The sequence below is a fragment of the Geotrypetes seraphini genome, chromosome 17 (assembly GCF_902459505.1).
Source record: "Geotrypetes seraphini chromosome 17, aGeoSer1.1, whole genome shotgun sequence".
NCBI lineage: Eukaryota > Metazoa > Chordata > Amphibia > Gymnophiona > Dermophiidae > Geotrypetes > Geotrypetes seraphini.
In genome coordinates, this window is record NC_047100.1 from 17,493,631 (window position 1) to 17,520,955 (window position 27,325).

The 27,325-nt window shown below is 41.7% G+C and overlaps 1 protein-coding gene across 6 annotated transcripts in view; it reads left to right on the forward strand.

Annotated features, from left to right (window-relative positions):
- FLNB (filamin B) overlaps positions 1–27,325 on the forward strand; it is a 199,403-nt gene that overhangs the window by 64,372 nt on the left and 107,706 nt on the right. For all 6 annotated transcript variants that reach the window (XM_033925800.1, XM_033925802.1, XM_033925801.1 and 3 more), the window contains exons 2-9: positions 1,505–1,753; positions 3,210–3,307; positions 6,274–6,421; positions 10,910–11,028; positions 16,358–16,435; positions 19,572–19,734; positions 22,035–22,229; positions 26,788–26,925. In XM_033925800.1, coding sequence (XP_033781691.1) covers positions 1,505–1,753; positions 3,210–3,307; positions 6,274–6,421; positions 10,910–11,028; positions 16,358–16,435; positions 19,572–19,734; positions 22,035–22,229; positions 26,788–26,925 — 1,188 coding nt within the window. The remainder of the gene's footprint in view (positions 1–1,504; positions 1,754–3,209; positions 3,308–6,273; positions 6,422–10,909; positions 11,029–16,357; positions 16,436–19,571; positions 19,735–22,034; positions 22,230–26,787; positions 26,926–27,325) is intronic.

Consider the following 27,325-nt stretch of genomic DNA (forward strand, 5'->3'; position numbering starts at 1 on the left):
TACATCAAGAACAGTGGCCTTCCAGCATTACGTCAGACTGGGAGAGCTTGCGGGACTTGGTGTCATCCTGAGTGGCTGTATGTGGGCGGACGATGACTCCACACCTCCTTTTTCTTCTTCTCAGCCAGCTACTAGCTCTCAGCTGAGCCTGTACTCTCCTTGGTACCTTGGGGTTGTGGGGGGAGTTCTGGTATGTATGAGGGACTGTGTGTTCTGTTGTATGGAGTGGATGCAGTTGTGTGTGGTGGCGAGTGATGTGGATGGTTCTTTTGGGGGACACTTATTACATTACATTACATTACATTAGGGATTTCTATTCCGCCATTACCTTGCGGTTCAAGGCGGATTACAAAAGGTTAATTTAAAAAAAAAAACAGAGTTACAATGATTAGCAAGAGAGGTAAGTTGTAGATCTTATAAACATTTAGCGGGTTGTTGAGGGTGAGGTGGTTTGTAAAAGAGTTAATAGGTGGTCATAGTGGAAGTTCTTTTGTTATTATTAGTGCAGTAATGGGTAGATCAAATGTCAGTTTTAGAGTTACTAAACGGTCGTGATGTTATTGCTGCTTCAGGAATTTCTTGAAAAGTGTGGTTTTTATTTCTTTTCTGAACGTCCTATAGTCTGGGGTGGTCATCAAGAGGTTGGAGATCTGGTTGTCCAGCCTTGCGGCTTGGGTGGCTAGGAGGCCGTCGTGTAGTTTTGTTCTTTTTACTTCCTTGATTGGGGGGGGTATGAATGGGGAGTGCGTTTTTCTGTGTCTTGTAGTGGGTGCTTGGATGAGGCGATTGTTCAAGTATGATGGGCTGTCTCCGTGTAGGGTTTTAAATAATATGCAGTAGAATTTGAATTGGATTCTTTCTTGGATTGGAAGCCAATGTGAGTTGATGAAGGCTTCAGTGATGTGGTCATGTTTTTTCAATGAGTAGATGAGTCTCAAAGCTGTATTTTGGATTGTTTGGAGTTGTCTGATCGTAGTTGCAGGGCAAGGAAGGAAGAGGATGTTGCAGTAGTCCAATATACCTAGTATTAGGGATTGTACTATAAGTTGGAATTGTGTTCTTTCAAAGAATTTTCGGACTTGTCTCAAAACAAGCAGAAATTTTAGCATCATATTGGATATGGAACATGGTAGCTTGCAGCTTGATCAGCTGTGGTTCACAAACCACCAAACGGCTGTAGCAGTAGTTGTGAATAGGCTGAAGTAGCTCATGTGCAATCATGTTCAGGGCTGTAGATTTAAAATGCTTCTCCTGGGAGGTCTAGTGTTGCTTCCAAATTCTTGGTCTCCTTTTTATACTATGACACTTTGCATATGATTTCAAAGAGGATACAATTTTAATGCATAGTAGTCCAGTCATGTCTCTGGATACAACTCCTAACATCACAACAAATTGCTCAAGTACTTTCTAAAAATGAGCCAGCTTTGTGTCAACTTAATGGAGTCTTTAAAAGGCAAATGGTTTGAATTGGTGTTGATGTATTTTATCACTTTTTCCCTTACAGACAGTAAAGCGATTGTTGATGGCAATTTGAAGCTAATTCTTGGCCTGATATGGACCCTTATCCTGCATTACTCCATCTCCATGCCAGTGTGGGAGGATGAAGGTGGTGAAGATAGCAAGAATCAAACCCCCAAGCAGAGACTACTGGGCTGGATTCAAAACAAAATCCCCCACTTGCCAATCACTAACTTCAGCCAGAATTGGCAAGATGGTAAAGCTCTGGGTGCACTTGTTGACAGTTGTGCTCCAGGTAAGTCCATGCAATCTTGTGTGTGTGTGTTGTTGTTTTTTTTCCTTGTGGGCTCTTCTGACTTCTGGTTTGTGTATTCATACTCTCCATGTAGGTTATATGATCTTAATCTGCTTTCAAGTTTATTTAAAATTTTTATATACCACCCAATCGGCTTTCTAGGCGGTGAACATTGTCTTAAAAACATGGTTCACAGTCATTCGTGTGCGGGACAAAGCCTTGCCGACATTTGAGCCCAGACAGTTGGGCACAAGACTTCAGTATGCCACTGGAAAAGTTAATTTTAAAGAGCTCCGACAGAAGGTGTGAGGGGGAACCCCTACAGTTGACTTAATAGTGTCTGCGCTGCTGTTGGGGGGGGGGGGGGTTGGGGGGCTGGAACCCAAGTAAATCTAGGACGCGTGTATCGTGTTCCTTCTCATCCCTTTCCATCCCAGAAGTCTCAGAGGCTGATAATAGCAAAACTTCTGCGATTTCAACACGTTATAAAAATCATGGATGCAGCAAAATCGCATCCTCACCTGCTTTATCAAGGGAAACATCTGTACATCGTTCCAGATCTAGCAAAGTCGACTGCCTCCAAGCACAAGGAGTTTCTCTCGCTGAGACAAGAGTTGAAAAACATCGGAGCGAAATTCGGCCTCATATATCCTGCCAGGATGAAAGTGACTTATAACAATTGTGGGGTTTTCTTTCCTGGGGAAAATAGGAGTACGCGGCCAGACTGTTGCTTTCTTCAGGTCCTTCTCCTTGGATGTTCTGTGGGTCCTGGGTCCTGCTAGGTACTGGCTGGTTTCTTGGTCTTGGGGGGGGGGGGGGGGTTCGCTTATTATGACTGGCTGGTATTTTATGTTCTTGTCCCCTCTGCCTTTCCTAGCCTTTCTGTGTTGGACTATGTATTGTATTTGCTATGACCTTGGATACTGTTTGGTTGTATTGGCACTGTCTGTTTGCTTCTTAATAAAAAATGTTTCAAACGTAAAAAAAATAATCGCACCTCCACGTATGTGGAGCCAGTGGAACTCAGAAAATTTCTGGTCTCCTTTTTATCTCCTGTATTTACTTTCACAGCATAGCTCTTAATCTCCTTTCATGCCTTTGCTCTCAAGTTGATGAAACTTGTATCTTGGTTATCAAAGAATTATTTCCTTACAGGTGGCTACACAAATCTTAACACATGATGCAAGCAATTAGCTAAACTATCCAAAGATTTTGCTTCAAAGGTAGCGTTTTCATGCCAGCTGAAGCTTATCAGTTTTAAAATAATTTTAGTTGTACCCATTGGAACATAAAATTACCCCTTCTCCATAACATGTAGTCTTTTTTGCATGATGGAACAGGTCATCTCTTGGGGAGGCCTATGCTTCAAAGCAGAGAAAGGGGTGCAGCATTTTTGTAGACCCAACATTCCGATACATACTAGCTGTGCTAAATTGGGACTTGTATTTTATTTTAGGCTTGTGTCCAGATTGGGAAGCCTGGGATCCTCGGAAACCTGTTGATAATGCACGTGAAGCCATGCAGCAAGCTGATGACTGGCTAGGTGTTCCCCAAGTAAGTCTTAAAATAGACTCTCCCAATAGGCTATGCTTGGACTTTAACCAACTAGTCTTTAAATCCTGAAGTTGAGCCATATGTAGGGTTATCCTTCATAATGGATCATCTTCTGTCCGTATGGCGTAGTCTACAGCAGCAGGCAAAGAACCAGGAAACCCCAGGTTTCAGATCCCATAACCAATAAGGAGCTGATTCTATAAACGGTGCCTAAAATCAGCTTGTGCCTAAAAAAAAAAAAAAGGCACCGGCTGCTTGTCTGTCACACTTAGGCGCCGTTTACAGAATCTCCAATAACTTAGGCACCTTAAATTTAGGCCTTGAAAACACTCGCCTACGTTTCGGGCACGTTTTTTTTTACATGGGTGCCGCTAGCAGTGAATCACACTTAGCAGCACCTAAGTCATGCTCTGCCCATAGAAACGCCCACTTAGGCGTTAGCGCCACTAAGCGCCATGCGATAGTTGCCTATCGTCCAATTTAATTATATATAAAAATGTTTTAAATAATATATATAAATGTTTTAAATAAATGTAATTTTCAAAATACCCTCAATAGGCTCAATTGCTAAAATATATATTTTTAGCAGTTGAGCCTATTGAGGGTATTTTGCCAATTACGTTTATTTAAAACATTTTTAATCCACCTTTATCCAAGGCAGCTCATAATCTTACACACATAATAAAAATAGAAATTTGAAAGAGTAGCATACATCAGACATGGAAAAACTAATATATAATATCATATTAGCTTAACCTCACCAACACTACATATCATTCTAATACAAGAGTTTTAATTAACTCATCTCTGTAAACAAAATGAGAATCTTCTCATTCAAAAAAGATATAATCAGAGAGATGTAATTTGTCTAAAAAAAAGGCCTGAACGAACATTTGGGTTTTAAGCAACTTCCTGAATTGCAGTTGGAACCAGATTCTCTAAATGGCGCCAGTTAGATGCCTAAAGTGTCAAGTTGACATAGTCGTCCATTTACAGTACAAGAGACGCCTTAGGCGTCTGTGCCAATCAGGCCTTAGGCACCTCCCTCTGTATCCAGGATACTGAGGGAAGAGCCAAAACCCTGCCTTAGGCAAAATATCTTTGCCATTGGGGGGAAAAAAGAAAAAAAAAAACTCCCCAAACCCCTCAAAACAGGCAGCAGCTACAGACAGATCCTAGACGGTCAGTTTTTCGATCGCTAAAACCATTATATGGTAGTATTTCTTGGGATCCGGAAGGTTCGCCCCCCACATTTCGCCCCCAGCAATTCGCCCCTCACATTTCGCCCCCCACATTTCGCCCCCAGACACATTTCGCCCCCACACATTTCGCCCCCACACATTTCGCCCCCCGGATGTTTCGCCCCCACACATTTCGCCCCCGTCTCGGAGCGCAAATCCTTACCTCGGAGCGCAAATCAGTCCAGCTACTGTTGTGAGCGCGAGAGAAGCCAAGGGGGATCGAGGCTTGGCCAAAGCGAGACAGCGTCCCGCGAGAGCTGTGCGCGAGCGAAGCCAAGGGGGGGAGGGAGTTGTGAGCGCGAGAGAAGCCAAGGGGGATCGAGGCTTGGCCAAAGCGAGACAGGGGAGAAATGGAATGTCTGATATGTGGCCATTGCCTGAGTCTCATGAGTAATTAAACCTAGGTATAGATCTTTAAAGAGAAAGGTTTTGAGGCTAGATTTGGAGTTGTTGCAGTTAGTTTCCTGCCTTGCTACAATCCCTCATGCCATGCTTGCCACACAATGTTTAACGTTCCATGTGTGCATGACACACATAGCACGGAGCTCTGGCCCAAGCCCCGATCCCCCTTCATCCCCAAACTTCGACTCCCTACCCCCCCTTGGCTTCTCTCGCGCTCACAACAGTAGCTGGACTGACCTACCCCCCCTTGGCTTCGCTCGCGCACAGCTCATGTTCCCTTTCGGCCCAAGCCCCGATCCCCCTTCATCCCCAGACTTCGACTCCCTACCCCCCCTTGGCTTCTCTCGCGCTCACAACAGTAGCTGGACTGACCTACCCCCCCTTGGCTTCGCTCGCGCACAGCTCATGTTCCCTTTCCGCTGTCTCGCTCTGGCCCAAGTGCGCGATCCCCCTTCATCCCCAGACTTCGACTCCCTACCCCCCCTTGGCTTCTCTCGCGCTCACAACAGTAGCTGGACTGACCTACCCCCCCTAGGCTTCGCTCGCGCACAGCTCTCGCGGGACGCTGTCTCGCTTTGGCCAGGTGCTCCTGCTTGGATAATCACTGGCGTGTATGGGGGGAGGGGAAAGTAGCCGTGTTCAGCACACACATCCCACCCTTCTCTAATACAGCTGTCTAATGCTGCAGTTGATTGCATCTCTCCAGAAGCCTCGATCCCCCTTGGCTTCTCTCGCGCTCACAACAGTAGCTGGACTGATTTGTGCTCCGAGGTAAGGATTTGCGCTCCGAGACGGGGGCGAAATGTGTGGGGGCGAAATGTGTGGGGGCGAAATGTGTGGGGGCGAAATGTGTGGGGGCGAAATGTGTGGGGGCGAAATGTGTGGGGGCGAAATGTGTGGGGGCGAAATGTGTGGGGGCGAAACATCCGGGGGGCGAAATGTGCGGGGGCGAAATGTGAGGGGCGAATTGCTGGGGGCGAAATGTGGGGGGCGAAACTTCCGTGAACCGTATTTCTTCTATAGATATTTTCTGCGGGCTTTTTATTAACATTCCATTGTTTAGCAAGTATACCTGCTACATCAGGGGTGTCAAAGTTCCTCCTCGAGGGCTGCAATTCAGTCGGGTTTTCAGGATTTCCTCCATGAATATGCATGAGATCTATTTGCATGCACTGCTTTCATTTTATGCTAATAGATGTCATGCATATTCATTTTAGAAATCCCGACTGGATTGTGGCCCTCAAAGAGCGACTTTGACACCCCCTGTGCTACATGGAAGATGTGCTAATGCAGAATATTACTTTTAACCTGTCTTTCTCCTAGGTAATAGCACCAGAAGAAATTATTCACCCTGATGTGGATGAACACTCTGTAATGACTTACCTGTCGCAATTCCCTAAAGCTAAGCTGAAGCCAGGTGCTCCTTTGAAACCTAAACTAAACCCTAAGAAAGCAAGAGCTTATGGGAAAGGTAAAGAGTATTTTTAAAACTTTTTTTTTTTTTTTTAATTTTTTTTTTTAATAAATGGACTTGTAAAATCTGCTTTTGTATTTTTACTATATATATAAAAAAAAAACCCAAAAAACTATGAAGACCTGTTAGGACAAAAGTCCTTGGTTCAGTTACACCTGAGGGTGTGGTGCCCTGGATCAAAAATCAGTGGAAGCAATCCAAAGAACCACTCCCATTCTTCTGCAAACACTTCAGATTTACACAGAGCTATGTAAATTCTAGTATGAACCTTTTGCAAAGAATAGATTGCATATAAATTAAGACTTTCTTCAATGGCTTCAAAGTGATCCTTGATTTTAGATGTTTGTTTTCCCCTGTGGAAGAGCCGAGAAGGCTTAGGATATTCCGTAGTACAGTAGAAGGTGCTTTTTCTAGAAGGGTGTTGGCCTATCAGGAAGGCCCTAGAATGGGGTGGGCATCTGTAGGCCAAATGATACACAACAGGGCAATGGGGGCCACAACCTGTATCACGCTGATCAAATGAAGTCTTGTTTTCTGTCTGCAGCGTTCAGCCTGGTAGATGTCTTCATTTTACAGTTGACTACACAAGATTGGTTGTCTATTTAAGGTTATGCTCAAGGCTAAAATCCATGATAGCTCCTCCTTATGACTTTGGACTGTTGTCCAGGAGATGATACTAGCTACATTGGACTACTGTAATGCCCTATTTCTTGGTGTGGCTAATACAAAGAGTAGGGCCTTGTAGGTATTAACAAATTCTGCAGCTAGGTTGATTACTGATATTCAGTACATATAATGCTTATTTTAAAACAACTGCATTGGCTTCCCATGAAACAAAGTATCCAATGTGAGGTGTTATTGATGGTTCACCAAGTCTACTATCATTAGCCCCTGCATGTTTCAAAACGTTAAGAGATATATTGACCAGGGAGATCATTAAGGTCAGAACATGGTATGCAATTGTCAGTTTATAGAGATGGGAAGTACATTATGCAGACGCCAGAACCTTTGTTCTCAGTAGCAGGGATTAAGCTCCAGAATGCTTTGCCAGGTCAATTACGTTTACGTGCAGATCAAACCAGTTTAAAAAAAAAAAATGTTAATTCGAACAGTAGTGCAGGACTTAAGGCAGCTGTTAAAATAATGAAAACAATACATGTTATATACTCCTTTTGGAAACCGCCTAGGTTTTAGGCTTTACTATATAATATGCTGACGACATCTATATGATAGTCTGCACTCTTGATCCCTCAAGTCTACAGGAGCTCTGTCAGTCATTTCAGAACCAATTTGTATTGGTTTGCTATTAAACCCCAATAAATCCAAAACCCTTCTGCTTCCCTGAGGAAGACGGGAAATCCCTCATTATACCTGTTCTGTAATAACTAAGGGAACTGAATTAACACCATGAAAACTCTTGGGGTGTTCTTGGATGATGAAGTTACCTTTTAGACTGCAAATGTTTCAGGTTTATTAAGTGCTCCTACTACAAATTGATCTATTCTGAATCTTTGCTTCACCTTTCGGCATCAAACCTACTCGTGCTTTCTCTAGTGTTCAACCAATTGGATTATTGTGATGTCTACATAAGGGACTCTTAAGAACTAATCTGAACTGCTTATAGCTAGCTTAATATAAAGCCATCAAACTAATTCATAAAACTAAAAAATGCGATCTTATAACTCCCTCTTAAAGGCAACTCGCTGGCTTCCTGTCCCTATCTAAGTTGCAAATTATTGGTTCTAGTCTTTAAAATAACAAATCCTTTACCACAGCTTAAACATTTGACCTAGTTATTTATGGTTTTCTGTCGAGCCTGTTCTATCACTTAGTATCTTGACATTATTTTGGACTCTAACCTTAAACTTTCAGACTTAGATCTTATTAGTTTAAAGGTTCTTTCACTGTGCAGAAACTTCAAGGCCACAAGGTGTATTGAATTTCACAATTTAATTCAAGCTTTAATATCTTGGCTTGACTACTGTAATATAGTTTAGGCTGGCCTTCCATCCTTGCAAGAAAAATAACTTCAGATTGTCCAAAATACTGCTCTTTAGGGCCAACAAACATGACTATTGCACCTTTGTTTAAAGTACATTGATTGCTGATTCATTACTTTTTTTTTTGTTGCATGGATCATAAAACACATCACCTGGGCCACCTTATCTAACTATTTCATCCACCCAGACTTGGAACACTGTGATCACTTAATGCTTAGAGTTTTACCTAGACCAGAGTTGGCACACTATGAATGTACTAGATGGTCTGCTTTTTATTTAGCCCTAAAGTTATGGAACAATCGTTTAAATATTAAGAAAACTCTAAAGCAGTGGAGTACCTAGGGTATGTGGCACCCGGGGCCCATCATTTTTTGACCCCCCCCATGTAAAAAAATATTTTTTGTAATGACCATGAAACGGAATAAATGGTCAGAATAGAAACAGGCAGTGAAAATTTTCTTATATTCCAAACATAACATAACATAAATTATGTCTGAATTGTCATGACATCAGAAGTACATATGGAGTAGTTGCAGGTGGTGCTTGGGACAGTTCTGATTGTGTTAGTTCGGTTTTATGTGTTTTTTGAATAGAAGGGTTTTTATTTCTCTTTGAAGGTTTTGCAGTATGTGGTCGATGTCAATTGGTTGTAGGGTTGGGGGTCGAGTGTTGCAGCTCGAATGACTAGGAGGTTGTCGAACAGTTTTTTTCTTTCGACGTTTTTGGTTGGAGGGTGTGTGAATGGTGCGTGAGTTCTCCTATGTCTGTTTGAAGTGGATTGAATTATTTAGCTGAAGAAATTAGTTACCCCCTCATCCCATACACATTAATTCTCTTCCATTTTTGTTCCCATTATAAAAAACACTGATAAGTTCCCAGAAAAAAAATACATTAAAATAAGAAGTGAAAACAAAGGCCCCTACAGATGAGAACATAACATAAGAATAGCCTAACTGGATCAGACCAATGGTCCATCATGCCCAGTAGCCCATTCTCATGGTAGCCAATCCAGGATACTAATACCTGGTCAAAACCCAAAGAGTAGCAACATTCCATGCTACCGATCCAGGGCAAGCAGACACTTCCCCCATGTCTTAATAACAGATTATGGACTTTTCCTCCAGGAAATTGTCCAAATCTTTCTTAAAACCAGCTACACTATCTGCTTTTACCATAACTTCTGGCCACTTCATTTTTAAGTTTAGATCTTTCCTTTCAAACAGAGACCTTGCTAGATGTCAAATACAGCACAAGGTAACTTCACATGGACTTAGCTGTGCAGGAAATGTGAATCTCCTCATACACCCACCATATAGTGCAAAAATGTGCAAAGGTCTGTTTTTTTCTTTCGATCACTACATAGCCTAATGCCACACAAGCAGCGCTGTTACAAACATATTCTGTAGGTCAATGCTAAGGATAACAAAGTTTCCTTCCTTGGACCAGAAGGAGATACTGATAAACCACTGGAAGAGATCCCAACACAACACCCAAAGACCCACTCAGTGTGTGAACCAGTTGAGTGGAGTGGACTAACTGGGGGGTGGAAATGGGCCCGGAGTTTGCTCAGCAGAATTTCCCAGACCACCTCTTCCTCTCAACACATTGACACGCTGCCACCACCACCACTAGAAACACCTCACTGGGTAGGCCAGCTATGCTATAAACTTTATAAAACACATTATTATATTTTCTTATAAAGCACATATTTTAACTGAACTCTCTGACATCCTCAGCCTTTCCATTCACAAAAATAGAAGGAAGAAAAGTTCCCATTTCCTGCTGTTTCATGTCCCCGGCCTATACAATATTTTTTTTCTGCAGACCCTTCAAAAGTCTGACCAAATCCTCGTTTCACTTGCATTATAAAGTACTGAGGATGCCATCTCTCCCCAATCCCAGGTCCTACTGTCTAAGACAGTAGCGCAAACTAATGCTGCCAAATGCTTTTGATTTGGTTATGGAAGCTGGGCCATAGAACTATGGCCTGATCCTTGCATGACTAAAATACATTTTGCAGAATTGGTACAATCTTTTTTTTTTTTTTTTTTTTTTTTTTTAAATTTCTTTATTCATTTTTAAACTTACATCAAGTGTGGAGTAAATATCAACCAAATATAATACAACATCACTTGAAAAATTTTCAATATCATACACCAAGAAGATTTAACCCCCACCCCCCTCCCAAATTCATATACAACTAATATATACCACATTAAAATAATATCTTACGACAATCATCTATATATTCTTAATGGAAAAACAAGAAATCCCCCCCCCCAATCCACATGTGTATTAAGATTGGGAAAAGTGTAACTTATTCATTACTATAATTTAATAAAGGTCCCCACACATCCTTAAATTTATTATAATAACCTTTTTGAACAGCCAACGCTCTTTCCATTTTATACATTTTTTTTTTGTTTCAGATAATCTAGTAGCAAGTTCTTTTCCTCTAATGAAGTATATTGCCTATTTTTAATAGGGATTGAGCCAAATGGAAATATGGTGAAGCAGCCTGCTAAGTTCACAGTGGAAACCATCAGTGCTGGTCAGGGGGATGTGATGGTGTTTGTGGAAGATCCAGAGAGCAACAAAGAAGAGGTATGATATCTAATCTAATCCTTAGGTTTGTATACCGCATCATCTCCACGTTCGTAGAGCTCGACGTAGTTTACAGTAGGAGAAATAGGAAGGAACTACAACAGAGGGTTAGAGGTAGAAGTGTGAAGAAAATTTAGAGGACTTGGGATGCCAAGATATGAGTTTCCTTGATTCCTAAGTTGGAGGGAGACTTGCATGTTGGGACATGCCAACTAAATCCTGAATATTGGCCATTTGGTCCCCATCAGTATCCAGAGTTGGCCAACTAAGACTAGCAGCTGGATAGAAGGGGCCTAAGGTTTGGATAATGTCCTAAAACAAAGGTTCGTAAGCCATTATTGATATGGGAAAACCCACTGCTTATTGCTTGGATAAGCAGCATAAAATCTGTTTCTTTTTGGGACCTTGCTAGGCACCTGTGACTTGGATTGGCCACTTGGAAGCAGGATACTGGACTTGATGGAACTTCAGTCTTGTCAACTCTTATGTTATGTGCTCTGCAACCCACATGACCTAAACATCCTCGGAGGTCGGGTTACCAAATGGCTCCAGAAAAAGGAGAATGTATTGAGACTTCAGGGTTTTACTTCCATTGCTTTTAGTGGAATTAAAACCTGGATGTCTCAATCTGTCCTCCTTTTTCTGGAAGGATTAGAAGCGACTTTTTCAACTTATGTATAATTTTTCTCGTCTACATCACCCAGCAATTATTTCCTTGGCATTTGAAACTACCAACACCTCTTTTGGGTTCCTTGAAAAAGACCCTCGAAACATGGTCCATGTCGGGACCTATCAGCACTCCTTTAAGTTAAGTAGGAATTGTTTTTCCTTTTATTGCCATTGAAAAATACTTTGATTACTTAAGCACCCCAATATCAACAGCATTATAGCCATGCACAGTGATGGGACGGTGGGTTCGGCTATAGGAGCCACGGCTCTTGGTCAGATTACATATATCTGAGTGTATGTATAAATGCATTTATTTTATTGTATTTGAATTTCATCTAACTTCTATTTTGGACATCTACTCTGAGAAGTCTTGATAACAATATAATACTAGAACCTCTCAACCCTGCATTTTTTTCAGAGTGTTTTCCTCACCACCAACTATTTTTGACTTAGTCCTTTTTCTGGTGCTATATGGTAACCCTACTCAGGTTAAAAAAAAATACATAAAAGCAGCTCAACATAGATAAAACAGCATAGAAATATTCATACAATTTTAGCTTCATTATATTGTTAAAACACTATCTAAAAGCTCTGATTGGTATTTTAGCAGGCTTGTAGCATTAGTTTTGTGCTCCAGTAGTTCCCTTTGGGCTTTATGGGGGGGGGTTCTATTCTCCACCCCCCCACTTTTTATCGGGTTCATCAAAAGCAAAGGTAGTTTGACACATATGAACTGTTTTGGCTCTGGAGGGATGTTTACACAGTACTTTTTTGAGGGGAAGTATTGGCCTGCTCTGGAATAACCTGTCTGATAGCTTTTGGCTGCTTACTCATCTTGACAGTAGCTAGCATTTTCATCTTAATGCTCAAATAAAATCATTATATACAACTTTTGTACAATCCTGCTAACGGATGTAGCCCTTTCGAAATCAAAATGACATCTGGGAGCCACATGCCAATCCAGGTTTCACTGAACTAAAAAGGAAAGTCTTATACAAGGGTGGGTGAATCAAAAATTAAAAGCAATTGTTAAATGATGTGATAACCAGAACAGAGCTAGCAAAATGCAACATGTGCTCGTACCATTGCCTGTTGGATAGTTTGTTCATGCACAGTGCGGTGCTTGGCCTTTAGTCTTGTGGCAGCCATGAGGTCAAACATGGATGCCCCATTGCAAGATTGCACTGTCAAAGAAAAACGTGTAGTGCGCTTTGGACAAAGGGAGTAATACCTGTGGAAATTCACCGTTGGATATTGACTCGGTATGGACATAACACCATGAATCAATGAAAGGCTTATGAGCGGGTAAAAAGATTAAAGCGGGAAGAACAGGTGTAACCAATGAAGGTTGTTCTGATTGCTCATCAACGTCACACACAAAGCACATTGATAGGGCTGATGCCTTGATTAGAGAAGGCTGACAAAACGGTTTCTCAGTTGGCTGCAGATTTGGATATCGGCTTTGGATCTGCATTTGCTATAATGCATGATGACTTGGGATACAGGAAAGTCTGTGCACAGTGGACTCTCAAACAGCTTACTGATCTGCGCAAGCAACGGTGTGTGGAGGTTTCGACCCAGTTCCCAAGATAGTATGAAGAAGAGCCAAGTACTCTGAAGAGAATTGTTGCCAGTAATGACATGGGTGCATCACTGACTTGGAGAGCAAAAGATAAAGCATGATGAAGTAAAGGAAGCGGTGCTCACCTGGCTTCAGGAGCAGCTGATAAACATCTCTGCAAGAATGCCGAAGCTGGTTGAATGATACCACAAATGTGTTATCTTGTATGGCGACTATGTGGAAAAGTGACAAGTTCAATTGCTCAATTACTTTTATTAAAGCCGTTAAATGTATTTTGCCTTTACTTTTTGATTTACCCTCATACCTACACAGGCACAAAACTCTAATCCTTTAGTTCAGTGAAACCTGGACTTTCATTTGGAGCTCATGTCATTTTGATATCCAAAAAGGCTACCTCCTTATAGCAGGATTGGCACACTACAAACAATTTTGTCCCTTTTAAGAGTAGACACCCACAGAACTTTGAACCTTTTTTGATTCTGAACCAGTTTCTTGCCTAGTTCAGGGTTGGTTCCACAGATCATAACATAAGAACATAAGCAATGCCTCTGCTGGGTCAGACCTGAGGTCCATCATGCCCAGCAGTCCGCTCACGCGGCGGCCCAACAGGTCCAGGACCTGTGCAGTAATCCTCTATTTATACCCCTCTATCCCCTTTTCCAGCAGGAAATTGTCCAATCCTTTCTTAAACCCCTGTACTGTACTCTGCCCTATTACTCCCTCTGGAAGCACATTCCAGGTGTCCACCACTCGTTGGGTAAAGAAGAACTTCCTAGCATTCGTTTTAAATCTGTCCCCTTTCAACTTTTCCAAGTGTCCTCTTGTTCTTTTATTTTTCAAAAGTTTGAAGAATCTGTCCTTCTCTACTCTCTCTATGCCCTTCATGATCTTATAAGTCTCTATCATATCCCCTCTAAGTCTCCTCTTCTCCAGGGAAAAGAGACCCAGTTTCTCCAATCTCTCAGCGTATGAGAGGTTTTCCATCCCTTTTATCAAGCGTGTCGCTCTCCTCTGAACCCTCTCGAGTAACGCCATATCCTTCCTAAGGTACGGAGACCAATATTGGACGCAGTATTCCAGATGCGGGCGCACCATCGCCCGATACAATGGCAGGATAACTTCTATCTAGGGCAGTGAATCTTATATATAAAATCTTTCCTGATTTTCTTGTAGTGTTTCAAGTTAGTCCTAGAGTATTCCTAGCTCATCTGTTCATTCATTGTTTTTTTTTGCATGTCAAATATTCATATGACCTGTAGCTGGTGGAGACGGTACATGCAGATTATGTATATTGATATCTCGGTAACCTGATGGATTAGGGCAGTGTCTCGCAAACTTTATTTTCACCACAGCACTCTAAATTTGGGGCTGCATCTACAGGGCTTTTTATGCATGCGCAGATGTCGACTGGTGACATATGCGTGTGCATGTCATCACGTTGACATCCTGGCATGCTTGGAGGCCCTGTAGACGCATCCCTAAGCTCAGGGGCCTTCTGGAAATCCCTCCATCGTCAGGGGGGGGCAGAAAGGAGAGGCGCTGGCAGTGATACTAGTCTCTCTTGTGGTACACAGTTTGCGGTATGCTGGATTAGGGAGTACAGTACTCCCCTGAGATTCGTGGGGGTTCCGTTCCGGGAACCCCCATGAAAAAAACAGCAAATACTTGTTTTTGCTTGTCAAGACAGGAGAGAGCAGCTGGAGCACTGGCAACTGAAGAAAATCACTCGTGGTATGCTTTGAACCATCTCTTCCTGTTACTAAAGCAGGCTACACCAGGAGTAGGCAATTCCAGTCCTCGAGAGCCGGAGCCAGGTCATGTTTTCAGGATAGCCACATGCAAATCCATCTCATACATATTCATTGTGGATATCCTGAAAACCTGACCTGGCTCTGGCTCTTGAGGACCGGAATTGCCTACCCCTGGGCTACACCAATCAAGAGCTGCTTTGACACGCAGCTCCTGATTGGTGTAGCCTGACTAGTACAGGAAGAGGTGGTCGGAGAACTTGCGGGGGAACACTGTACTCCAGGGCCAACTTGAGCACTGATCTATTGCAAATGTGTTAAGTCAAAAATTTAAGATGTTACTGACTTTGGTGGTCTACTTAAAATCTAGGCAGCACTGACTGGAAAAGCTCAGGAGTATGCAAGTTCTCTCTTTAAATGTGACAGGATATGACAGGGTATGAGTACTGAATGACACAAGGCAGTCTTGCAAATGAGTTTAGGTTTTCAAAACTAAAAAGAACAGTTCCCCTAATCTCTGCAGCAACTTCGTAATGACTCGCCTATGAGAGGATTGCAAATCATAATATAAAAAGCAAATATATCGATGAAACTTTAAACATTAAAAATGAATTGGCCAGAGAATAGCCTTGCATGCCTTTTTAAACAAAAGGCTTAAGCTGCTTGTGAAATCAAGAGGCTAAACCTGAGAGCTGCTGGCAAGCATTTTGCACAACCAGGCCAGCACCATAGCACTCTGAATTCAAGAGGGCCTGGGATAGGCACGTGGGATCTCTCGGAGAGAGAAAGAGATCATGATTACTGTGGATGGGCAGCTCTATGACCTCACAATGCAGGTGTAAAGCGCCTTCTATAGGAAGAGGAGATGCAAATGTTAAAAGCCCTTAGCCAATAGGGAGAGGAGGAGATAGTGGATGCGGATGGGAGACTAGATGGGCCATTTGACCTTTTATCTGCCGTCAACGTTTCTATGGGTAAATAGCTTGCTACAAGTGTGTTGCACACTTGTTAGAAGTAAGCTTCATTTGCTGGGAATTTGGTTGTTTCAAGATGTTTCCCCCTCAGTGTTCAACTTGGGCACATTTCAGAGTGGCTTTGATGTTATAGGTTGTACTTCAGACATTTTCCAAGCCTGACTTTTTTATAAACATGTTGGGTGGCCCGTTTTGGTTCCTGGGAATATTAAATTGTGAAACAAGAGATTTTGTAATTACATGGGGAAGTCTGCTTTTACACTGGTCCTTGTGGGTTTTTCAGTTTAAGAGTTTCAGAATAGGTTTTTCATGAGGTTACATATAGATTTACATTTTTGTCTGTTCTTCCTATATAGGCAAAAGTTACACCAAACAATGACAAGAACAAGACTTATTCTGTGGAGTATATACCTAAGGTTACTGGCCTTCATAAGGTGAGTGCACCAGCAAAGACATAAATCATATTAGGTATCTGGCATCTGTTTACAAAAGTTTGAAAGCAGGGTTCATAGACAACCCCACGAAAGACAAAGGCGCGCGCCGACAACTGAGCGCAAGATTGAGGCGCGCGCCGAAAAATATTACAGTTTTTAGGGGCTCCGGGGGTTTTTGTTGGGGAGCCCCCCCCCCCCAGTTTACTTAATAGAGATCGCGCCGGCGTTATGGGGGGTTTGGGGGGAAAGAGTGAAGTTTTCAATAAAATGCGGGGGGTTACAACCCCCCACAACGCGGCGCGATCTCTATTAAGTAAAGTGGGGGGTTCCTCCCCACGCCCCCCCCCCCCTGTCGGAGCCCTAAAAACAGTAATTTTCTGCGGCGCGCGCCTCCGCACTGCGCTCAATTGTCTGCGCGCGCCTTTGTCCCGGCGCGCTTTTGACCTCACACCGAAAGCAGTAGAGCAGGGGTGTCCAATGTCGGTCCTCGAGGGCCGCAATCCAGTCGGGTTTTCAGGATTTCCCCATGAATATGCATGAGATCTATTTTGCATGCACTGCTTTCAATGCATATTTCATTGGGGAAATCCTGAAAACCCGACTGGATTGCGGCCCTCGAGGACCGACATTGGACACCCCTGCAGTAGAGAATGTGTATTTTTGAGGTGATAAGGTGTTTTTTTTTAGCTGTTCCAATTTGTTTAGTCACAGCTCTCCAGGATAATGAAGGGAGTTGATTGCTAGGTTTTGTGGGACAATCTGATTTGACTCTTAGAATAAAGTTGGCATAAAATGGAAATTGCGTGTCCGCTGTAGAGACCATTCTTTGCACTGCTTAGACAGGTATAGAACTTGCTAGACCTGTTCAAAAATATTTCGGGTGATGCATCGATCGCATCTGATATTTGGTCTCATTGTCCTGTGAACACCAGCTATGCACACTGCTTTGAAACTTAACCCCCCCCCCCCTCCGTAGTCAGGTTTTGGCTCCGGCCGGGGTGGCAACGGCTCCCAACGCTCGGAATTCCTGTGAGTGTTGGAGCTGTTACCACTGCAGCTGGCGCTAAAGCGCACTACAGTTTTGTAAAAAGGGAGGTTAGTTTAATAAATAGTGAAGGTGGACTTAAGATTGAACAAAACCACTTTTTTGTTTCGCTCACTTGTGAAAATATGAATATTAGGCCCTAGTCCTGGCCTACAGTATTCCAGGTTAACAGCTAAGTTCATTTGATTGACTTGATGCTTTGAAAATCTTTACTGCAAAAATTCAGTAATTCAAATAGTGATAAATTGCTTTAAACGAGTACCTTGTTTTAAATGCTTTGCTATAAACATACAGTAGTCACTTTGCTTAGTGTGTTTCTCCAATATTTGGGGTCTGCATCCCCAGCCCTAGGCCTAGAGCAGGGGTGGACAACTCCGGTCCTCAAAGGGCTGGAATCCAGTCGGGTTTTCAGGATTTCCCCAATGAATACGAATTGAAAGCAGTGCATGCAAACAGATCTCATGCAGATTCATTGGGGAAATCCTGAAACCTACTGGATTCCGGCCCTCGAGGACCCTGGCCTAGAGCATCTTGGTGAAAAATGGTGCTCCAGGCCATCTTAAGTTGTAGCACTAGCCCAACTACTCTCCCAAGCCAGATCAAGGATTACTCTTGTGGTATACACAAGCCAGAGGGTTCAAGACCCGGTGCAGAGCTATAGAAAAGGCCCCATACATATTCTATGGTGAATTTCAGTGTTCTGAAATAGATTTAATTATTAATGTTGTTACTACATAAGGCATTTTCACATTTAAGATGGGAGAACGTTTACTGCAACTGTTTAGACTTGGTGTAACAGATAGAGCTGCATCTCTCCTTTTGTTGTCTATATACGAGGGGTCTTCAAAATGTTTCTGCAGGAAATGGTTGGGGTGAGAGACATAGTAAGATGGCGTGTTACAGAATATCATGTGACTAGTTGGTCAGGCAAGCTGGCATACCTTGCAGGTAGTGATGTAATTTGCTTTTGAGATTTAATAGTGTTCAAAACCTTTTTTTTTTTTTTTTAAGATCCTCATACATCCAACATGGTGTTCAGCAAAAATTCTTAACTCAGCCTATTGCCTATTGCTTTACACTTTAAAATCTTTAGCAAAGCAAAATCTCTCTCCAAAAGTAACATTTCAAATACCAACGCTGATGGAAGGCCTACAGGTGCTTTCTGTTAAAACCAGTTCAAAAAGCATGGAAGTTTCCCTGTACACATTTTCAAGCAGATACTACTTACATAAATGTTGAATTTAGAACTGGATATGGTATATCATATCTTCCACATATGGGGTTGTCTATGCACAGCTTTCAAAAAGCTTCTTTACTGGGTTAACTGGCTTCTGTAAACTGGCTCTTCATTTTCCTGTTCTGGCGGTCTGTATTCCATGTCCAGTCTTTAACTGGTACCCTGCTGTACAGCACCTTCTGTTAAATTGAAACTGGAGGAGTGAAGTCCTAGATCAAGGCCTGCTCTTGGCTTTGAGGAAAGCTAAAATCTCTCTGGGAGATTGTTTCATGCTGAAGTCAAGGTGGCAGCCCTGTTGCACAAAGTTCAATGAACTAGGCCTGAATTGTATAATACACTTTAAAACTGTATGGCAATTAGATTTCCCTGTAAGTGTTTGGTTAACTTCCAAGGAGATAAGATATCTTTTTTGAATTTTCACAGCTATCTAGATTTATTGTAAGTAAAGGGCAGATTTCGACTAGTACACCTGTTAATACCCAAAAATGAAGCTCAAATACAGACCAGATCAACCTTCAGGACTCCTCATTTTCTTTCTTTAATTACTAATTTAATTTGATAATTCCATACACTTCAGGTTTCCTCCTCTATTGATAGAGGACTAATTTTATGGTCTAGGCAAGACAAAGATGTCTTTCTAATTATTATTTGAAAATTTCCTTTAAATGTTTGTTGCCAAGATTGTACATTTCTGTATAATGTATTTATGGATCATGTTAAGTTTGAAATTAAAGATTTATTTTTTTTTAAACACTGCATGGCAAGAAGTTGCTATACAAACATCAATTCTAGACTTTGAAGTATACCCTACTTGGGAGGCCCTTTTCTAACTTTATTCCTGATTTTGCTTTTAGGTCACAATTCTGTTTGCTGGACAGCATATTGCAAAGAGCCCATTTGAAGTCCATGTTGATAAAGCCCAAGGAGATGCCAGTAAAGTAACAGCTAAGGGGCCTGGCTTAGAGGCAGCAGGGAACATTGCCAACAGACCAACTTATTTTGACATTTATACTGCAGGTATTCAAATCTTTATTGACTTTACAATCTTCAATAGTGCAATACATAAATATATCATATGTCAATATAAGCATATTTAACTTTCAAATATACATAACCAACCAATTTCTCCCCCTACCCACACAGAAACATATTTCCCCAATAACCTTACCCTATTAGCCATATCCTTCCATCCTCCCACCCTTCCCAAGTGTACATATTTAAACAAATTGACAGAAATAACCCCCCCCACACACACACACTCTTCCCTGGATGTGTATAGTAAGGTAACATAAGATGTCAATGGACCCCATACCAATTTAAATATATTACCATGCCCCAAACTATCAGCGTTCATCCTTTCAAATTGGAGCAAAGATTTGCTTACCAGAAAGGAAAACTGCAGGTATTCAAATATCAAAGCTTCCTAGTGGATAGGACAGCCCTTATCTATAGGATCGCTCTTGTTCTTTTGGTTGTTCCATTTATTCTCTCAAGTGATGGTGTAAGGCAATGTTTCCCAAGTTGGTCCTGGAGTATCTATCCACTTGCCAGTCAGGTTCTCTAACGTCCTCAATGACTATGCATGAAAAATATTTCATTGTGGATATCGGAAAACCTGACTGGCAAGGGGATACGCAGGACCAGCTTGAGAAACACTGGTCTAAGGTGCCTGGTTTTAGTTCCATTTCAGAGGCTTTAGTAATATCAGCTTTCATTTTGCTTACTGCACCTTTTTACTAAGCTTAACTCTTCTGTGCCTTGTCAAAGTCCTTTTTGCGTAGAATTTCCCCATCGTAAAGACCTGGCCCTCTCCAAACCACTGCTTTTTTCCTGCTTGGCCTCAGCAAGTCTCTAGCAGTTTTTGTGCTTCCCAGGTCAACTTTGGTTTTCTTCCCCTACCCCAAGCTAATTGGCCTAGGAGGTGGGCTATACTTTAGGTCACAGCAGTGTCTTATAACCCTGGGACTTGCTATTGAATATGAACCATGAAAGGCACTATATGCCAGCTAAATTTGGCAATTACTCGGAGACCACTAAATCTTGCCCATAGTTCCCGAGGTTTAACTATTTATTTGGATTTATTAACTGCCTTTTATGAAGAGATTTTAACCAAGGTGGTGAATTGCATTCAGACATCGTGCTATGGGCAAATAAAGCAGACCAGTGGATTATAGAGAAGTTTGTTAAACACCCAACATAGCTAAGTTTTGCCTTCAAAAAGGTTGCATAAGGGACAAACTATAGAGGATACAAAATGGTCCTTTCCCCTATTTGTTTAAGTGTAAGCAAAAAGTAGTAGCTACCTCTCTTAGAGCAGCACTCCCTCAGTTAATTGAAAAAGATTGTGTGATCTTCTGGTGCACTTTGTAGACTGAGCACTAACAGATTGCTACCTCATAGTCTACAATTTTATAGGCATGAGATGCAAAGTTTCCCTCCAAAAGTTAACATCTGCAGGTAGGACTCCAGTGCACAGTCTATAGAATGTCAACAAAGCTTTTAGCTATTTGGCCCCGACACAGAAAGGGTGTGGAAGCCTTGTGGTCAACCTTAAGAGCTTCTAATTAGAGAATGACATGGTGACAAAATTCATTACCGTTCCTGTCCCCACAGATAACCGTGGGAAACCATCTCCATGTCATTGCTTAAGGAGAGAGGGAAGAATCGAGAGTATGAAAGGGCAGAGCCATTGACCCGCAAGCCTTGCATTGAAGAATGCTGGTGTAGAAGGAATGAAGTTGAGATAAGACACTAAAGAATTACACAGAATGGTTTCCCTCAGTTATCTTTAAAGAAGAAAAGTGAGCAGAGTAGAATTTTTTTTGTTTGTTTTTGAGAGACTAACACCAGTATGTAAGACCTGTGTCTTCTGAATCTGTCCCATTTGGCTTCCTGACAAAGTAATGAAACGTGGCACGTCAAGGCCAAAGAACTTTATTTGAAAGATAAGTGTTTCTAGTTTCAATACATTGAATTAATAGTATTTATTTATAAGCCGGAAATATTGTAATTGGGTGGTGAGGTCTTTTGGGGAACTTGTTCTCTGAGCACTATCTTCAAGCTTTCAAGCTTTATTAGGATTTTTTTTTTTTTTTTTATATATACCGCCTATCAAGGTTATCTAAGCGGTTTTTTACAATCAGGTACTCAAGCATTTATCCCTCTTCCTATATAAATAACATACATTATAATAGTTATAAGGTTTATGACTTGTATATTTTGGTGCAAGCATGTTTTATTATTTTTCTAAACTGTCTAGCACTCTGAAAAAATAAGAGCTAGTTGATTAACTGACAATCCCATTTCTTTTTGTGTAGGTGCTGGAATAGGTGACACTGCTGTTGCGGTGGAGGATCCTCAAGGAAAGAATACGGACGTTACAATAGAGGACAAAGGAAACCAAGTCTATCACTGTACTTATAAACCAGGTCAACCAGGGCTGCACAGGATCATCATCTCATTTGCTGGGGAGTCCATTCCAAAGAGTCCCTATACGGTTCATATAGGAGAAGGTATGTTTCTCATATAGGCTGACAAACTGCTCCCCCCCCCCCCTAGTTTAGCTAAAACCAAACTTGCTTCGCTCATGGTATGCTTCAGCTGAAACTTAAAACTCTAGTTTGTTGTGAGTATGAACCACTGAGGGATTATCGGAGTTTGCGGTTCACACATGTTAAAGCCAGAATAGTAGAAAAATGAGACTATTTCAACTCCAAGCAATATGGTCTAGATGAGAACATAAGCATTGTGGTTCTGGAGCAGACCAAAGGTCCATAAAGCCCAGTGTTGTCTTCAAGCAGTGGCCAATCTAGGTTACAGTATCTGGCGAAATCCCAACTAGTAAAACAGACTAGGAATAAGCAGTGGAGTTGCCTGAGTCCAGTCTCTGGCATCAAATTCCAGAGTTGTTGCATGTTTGAATTTTTTTTTTTTTCTTCTTAAAACATTTTAATAACTAATAAATTTTTTTATATACCGCCATGCTACAAACAGTTCAAAGCGATTTACAGGGGAAGAAACTGTATACAGACAGCGACATTACAGAGAACTTTTGAAATTACATTGGCATGTTAAGTTTGGTCAAGTTTATCTGGAAGTGTTTGGGAAATACATCGAGGTTCCAAGTGGGGTCGGAGAAATTTTTGTCAAAGAAATAAGTTTTAATTGACTTCCTAAATGTTTGGTATGAAAGTGCGTTTGAGATGAAGTTTCCCCCATGTCTGTCTCCATACTATGGACTTTTCCTCCAGGAATTTATCAAACTTGGTTTGTTTGGGTTTTTTTTTTTTTAAACCAGGTATATTAATTGCTCTTACCACATCCTCTGGCAATGGTTCCAGAGCTTTAACTATTCTCCTGAGTGAAAAAATATTTCCTATTGCTTTTAAAAGTACTGTATTACTCTAACTTTAAGTGTCCCCTAGTCTTTGTAAATCTTAATGCAGTAAAAAAAAAAAAAAAAAAATCGATCCACCTGTACCCATTCTACACCACTCAGGATTTTGCAGACTTCAATCAAGTCCACGGAGGCTAATTCTTAAGGAGCTTATTCCAAGTCCAGGCTTGTATTCTTCCTCTAGGTTTGGTTTTTGTTGGTTTTTTTTTTGTATGTCAAATGTTTTTAGCTAGAGCACTCTAACTGTTGTGCAAGATCAGAACTGCATTACATACAATCACAGTACAAAAAAAATACAAAGAGTGGTGCCTACCCCCTCCCACCCAAAGGACTACTTTACATTCCCTGGTGGTGTAATCGGGGCAGAAGTAATACCCCAGTAACTTTGTGAGCAAAGCCAGAATAGGCAGGAGGAACTAGGGATCTCCTGCCTCAACTATACCCCAGACCACCAGAGATTGCAAGATAGGCCCAGGGGTTCTGAGTTAAGGGGGGGGGAGTAGATTTGGGAGGAGGGGAGGGAGCCAAATGAGACGGTACACAATTTTTGGCTTCTGAAAGTTTTTGACTAAAACTGAACGGAAAGGAAATTGGGCTACTTTTCAGCACCATAAGAGGCCACATTTGTGTTTTAGTTAACCAGGTATGGTGCCTTTTTTTAAAAAAATTTTTTGCTGAAAGATACATGTGCTTTTTCAAAGGATATGATGAAGCAAAGAACTTACAAAATCAATTTTCTAATTTATACTCGTTTTAACCTAACTTTCTAGACAAGTATTGCTGCTTATAAAGTTCAGTCTCATAAAGAACAAGTACTCTTGAAGACTCTGATTTTGGAATCTTAAGTAATGCATTGATAGTTTGAATATTTCAATTGGCTTTGTACTAAAGCATCTTCATGCTTTTAGAACTCCAATTTTTTTTTAATTACCTGTTGTACACATGAGCAGAAAGGTTAATAGACCAAGCTCTAGGAAAGTGGTTCTCAATCTTGCATTCATTGTAACACCCGACAAAACAGTGCTCATCTGCGACACCTGAACACTACAATTCACGGCTGAACAAAAAAATGTGTTCATTGCTAAAAATGATACAAAGAACAGGGATGACTGCTAGGTGGGGAAGAGCAAGCTTGCGACACTCATGTGGGGCTGGTGACAGCACTGAGCATTGTGGGTAATGGTGAAGCAGGAAAGACCAGTTAAGTGGATTTCAAATACCTGATTCCTTACTCTGCCTTTCCCAGCCCACAGTCACACTTGGTGGTTACAGGCTTGATGTCTTCGCACTTTTAGTAACACTGGTTGAACTACTGCTCTAGAAGCTTGCCAAACTAGAGAGCAAGGGGAAATGACTGAGAAATGAGCTCCATGAAGCAACACACCATTCTGATTATTATTTTTTTTGGCTCCAAAATCATGAATGATCTTCATTGTAAAACAATCCCACAAGAAGTGTAAAAGTCTTACTTTAAATGCACTTTTTTTGCATGTCCTATGGAGAGTGACCATGGAGTGGTCCGATCTGGTGCGTTTTTTTGGTGTGCAAGTTTTAATGGATTTGTGTGAATGTCTTCTATTTTGTTTTTCTATACATATATATATTAACCCGCTTTGCAAGCAAAGGCAGTATATTAAAACCTTTTATCATTCAATGTACAAAGTAAGTATATTAAAACCTTTTATCATTCAATGTACAAAGTAAAACACAATCTATATTTTCTATCTTCAAGCAGGGGCGTAGTCCAAGCCCGCCCACCGCTGCCTGCCTTGTCGAGCAGGGAGGAAGTCTGCTCATGTGCAGACACTACGCGAGGACATCACATGCACACGTGACATCACGTAGTATCTGCGCGTGTGCGGACTTCAACCCTGCCTGATGCAGCTTTTCAAAACCTTGACAAAATGCCGGGTTTTGAAAAAAACTGTCTGTCTGGATCAAGACATGTCCAGCAAAATACAGACATCTGGTAACCCTAATTTGGGGAATAAACATTAGAAGAGCTCGCCATAGTAGCTCAGGCACTGCATCTGGACCAGGCTACAGTGGCAGTCCTTGCAGCAGTGCAGTGCCTCTATGCAGCCCAGTATTCTGCCTCCAGGGAAGGGCGATTCCTGTCTGCCACAGTCCCAGCTCTGGAGGCGCTGAGCTAGATGGCGCACTGGGTGGGAGGGGGGGGGAAGATCCTCACTTTGGTGCTCAGGCCTGGTCAAAATTGGCCGTCTGGCTATGCCACTGTCTTGACCTACAATCCTGGCTGCCATTTTTAATGGGTCATTTTAATGTCTGTCTTTTTTTTTTTTTTTTTTTTTTTCTTTTCCCTTCGCTGCACTGACTCTTAACTCTGCTTTGTTCCTATCTTCTTATGCTGCCTCTTTTCCTGCACTTGCAGACCTCTGCTCACTTCTCCTGAGCTGCTCTCCACTTGTGGAATGTTGAGGTTCACATCTAGAGGCTTCCTAGTAGATTATTCAAACAAGCTATGGTGGTAAGAGGCTTGCAGGGTTCAATCGCTTTCACTTGCTGTCTTGATGGTATTCTCTAACTGCTTTGTCAATTGGGTTGTTATATCTTAAGCAAAATGCAATTAATCTAACATACCTCATTTTCAAAGCATTTTCTTGTGTGTATACTGTATAGTGGCATTCACAGGTTTGGATGGCATCTTTATGGGTGTGTGACAGGATCAGTGAACACTGGGGGAGTGTGCGTGTCTTTACTTTGTCTCTGTGGTTGTTATCTAGTCATTTTGGATACCTGTTTTTACATTATCTAACTCGCAGCATTTAATTAAGTTTTGTCCAGGATGTCTAGTAAAACACTCAATTATCCCTGCAGGACGACTAAGTCTAGGTCAGCCCCCATCCCGTCAACATACTGCCCTAACCATTTCTCCAGATATGCCCCTCTTAGCTCTGGGTGCACAGCGGGATTCAGAGGCCTAAAATCCAGACAATCGCCCTTGGACAACCTATCTTTTAGGTCATCCAAGAGCCAACTTGGGCGGGTTTTTAGATGTTTAAGTTTGAGTTCCATAGGGCATGCTTTTCAGGAGATGCAACAGACTTTTCGTAAACCAAAATCCTCCCCAGTGGCACGTATTCAGGGAAAGCAAAGCTGACCATAGAAGGCAAGCCACTTAATATAGCCGAGTAGGTGGATAGGAGGATTATGAAGGTGGTAGAACTTGTGTGCGTAGCATACTACATGTCTGCTCCTTTACCACTAATATAAGCTTAGTATTTACCTGTTCTGTAAAATGCATCTTAAAAGATCAGAATCTGGCAACCTGAGTTCATTCACATGTATGACATGTGATGGTTAGAGAGATTTTCTTGAGGTTCCTTTTAACTGGGTCTAAAGTTAGATTACACCATGAGAGATTAGATTCAGTAGCCTTTAAACATTTTTTCTAACGTCAGTTTAAACTCCGTTTTGGATACTGTTGTCTTAGTTTTCACATTTGAAAGGTCACTAAACATTGACAAATACCGTCATGCATTGTGAGCATGTACTAAGTACAGTAATATTATTCTGAAATATGGAGGGATGCAAAATTTCTGTTCCTATGTTAAGTTAAAGCTGCATGTGGGGAACTCCTTTATAACTTGGGCTGCGTTGCATTTTGAAATTTTGATCCCAAATCTTGTGTTTTTTTTTTTTTTTTTTTACAGCCTGCAGTCCAAATGCGTGTCGTGCTAATGGGCGAGGTCTGCAACATAAAGGGGTTCGTATCCGAGAAACTGCAGATTTCAAAGTTGATACCAAAGCAGCAGGAAGTGGAGACATTAAAGTGTCTGTGAAAAGTCCAAGTAAGTTTTGCTATTAGCAGTGCATTTAACTATCTTGGTGCTTTTTGTGTGTTTACAGCAGTGTTGTAGAGAGGGAGGGGTGGTTTGTGCAAAACTCATTTGAAGCCTTCTAAGCATACATACCTCCACAATATGCAGTTTGGCGAGTGTTCTAAAGATGGCACCAAGATCCTGTTCATTCTTTTGGCAATTTGGGCTCAATCCACCATCGAGCTAGTGTAAATGATCAGGCCTTTAACAGTAGGTGCAGGGTTGACGCGCTAAGCAGGTGTTTATAAAGGTAATGTACACATACTATTTATAGAACATAAGAAGTTGCCTCCGCTGGGTCAGACCCGAGGTCCATCGTGCCCAGCAGTCCGCACCTGCGGTGGCCCATCAGGCCCATGACCTGTAATGT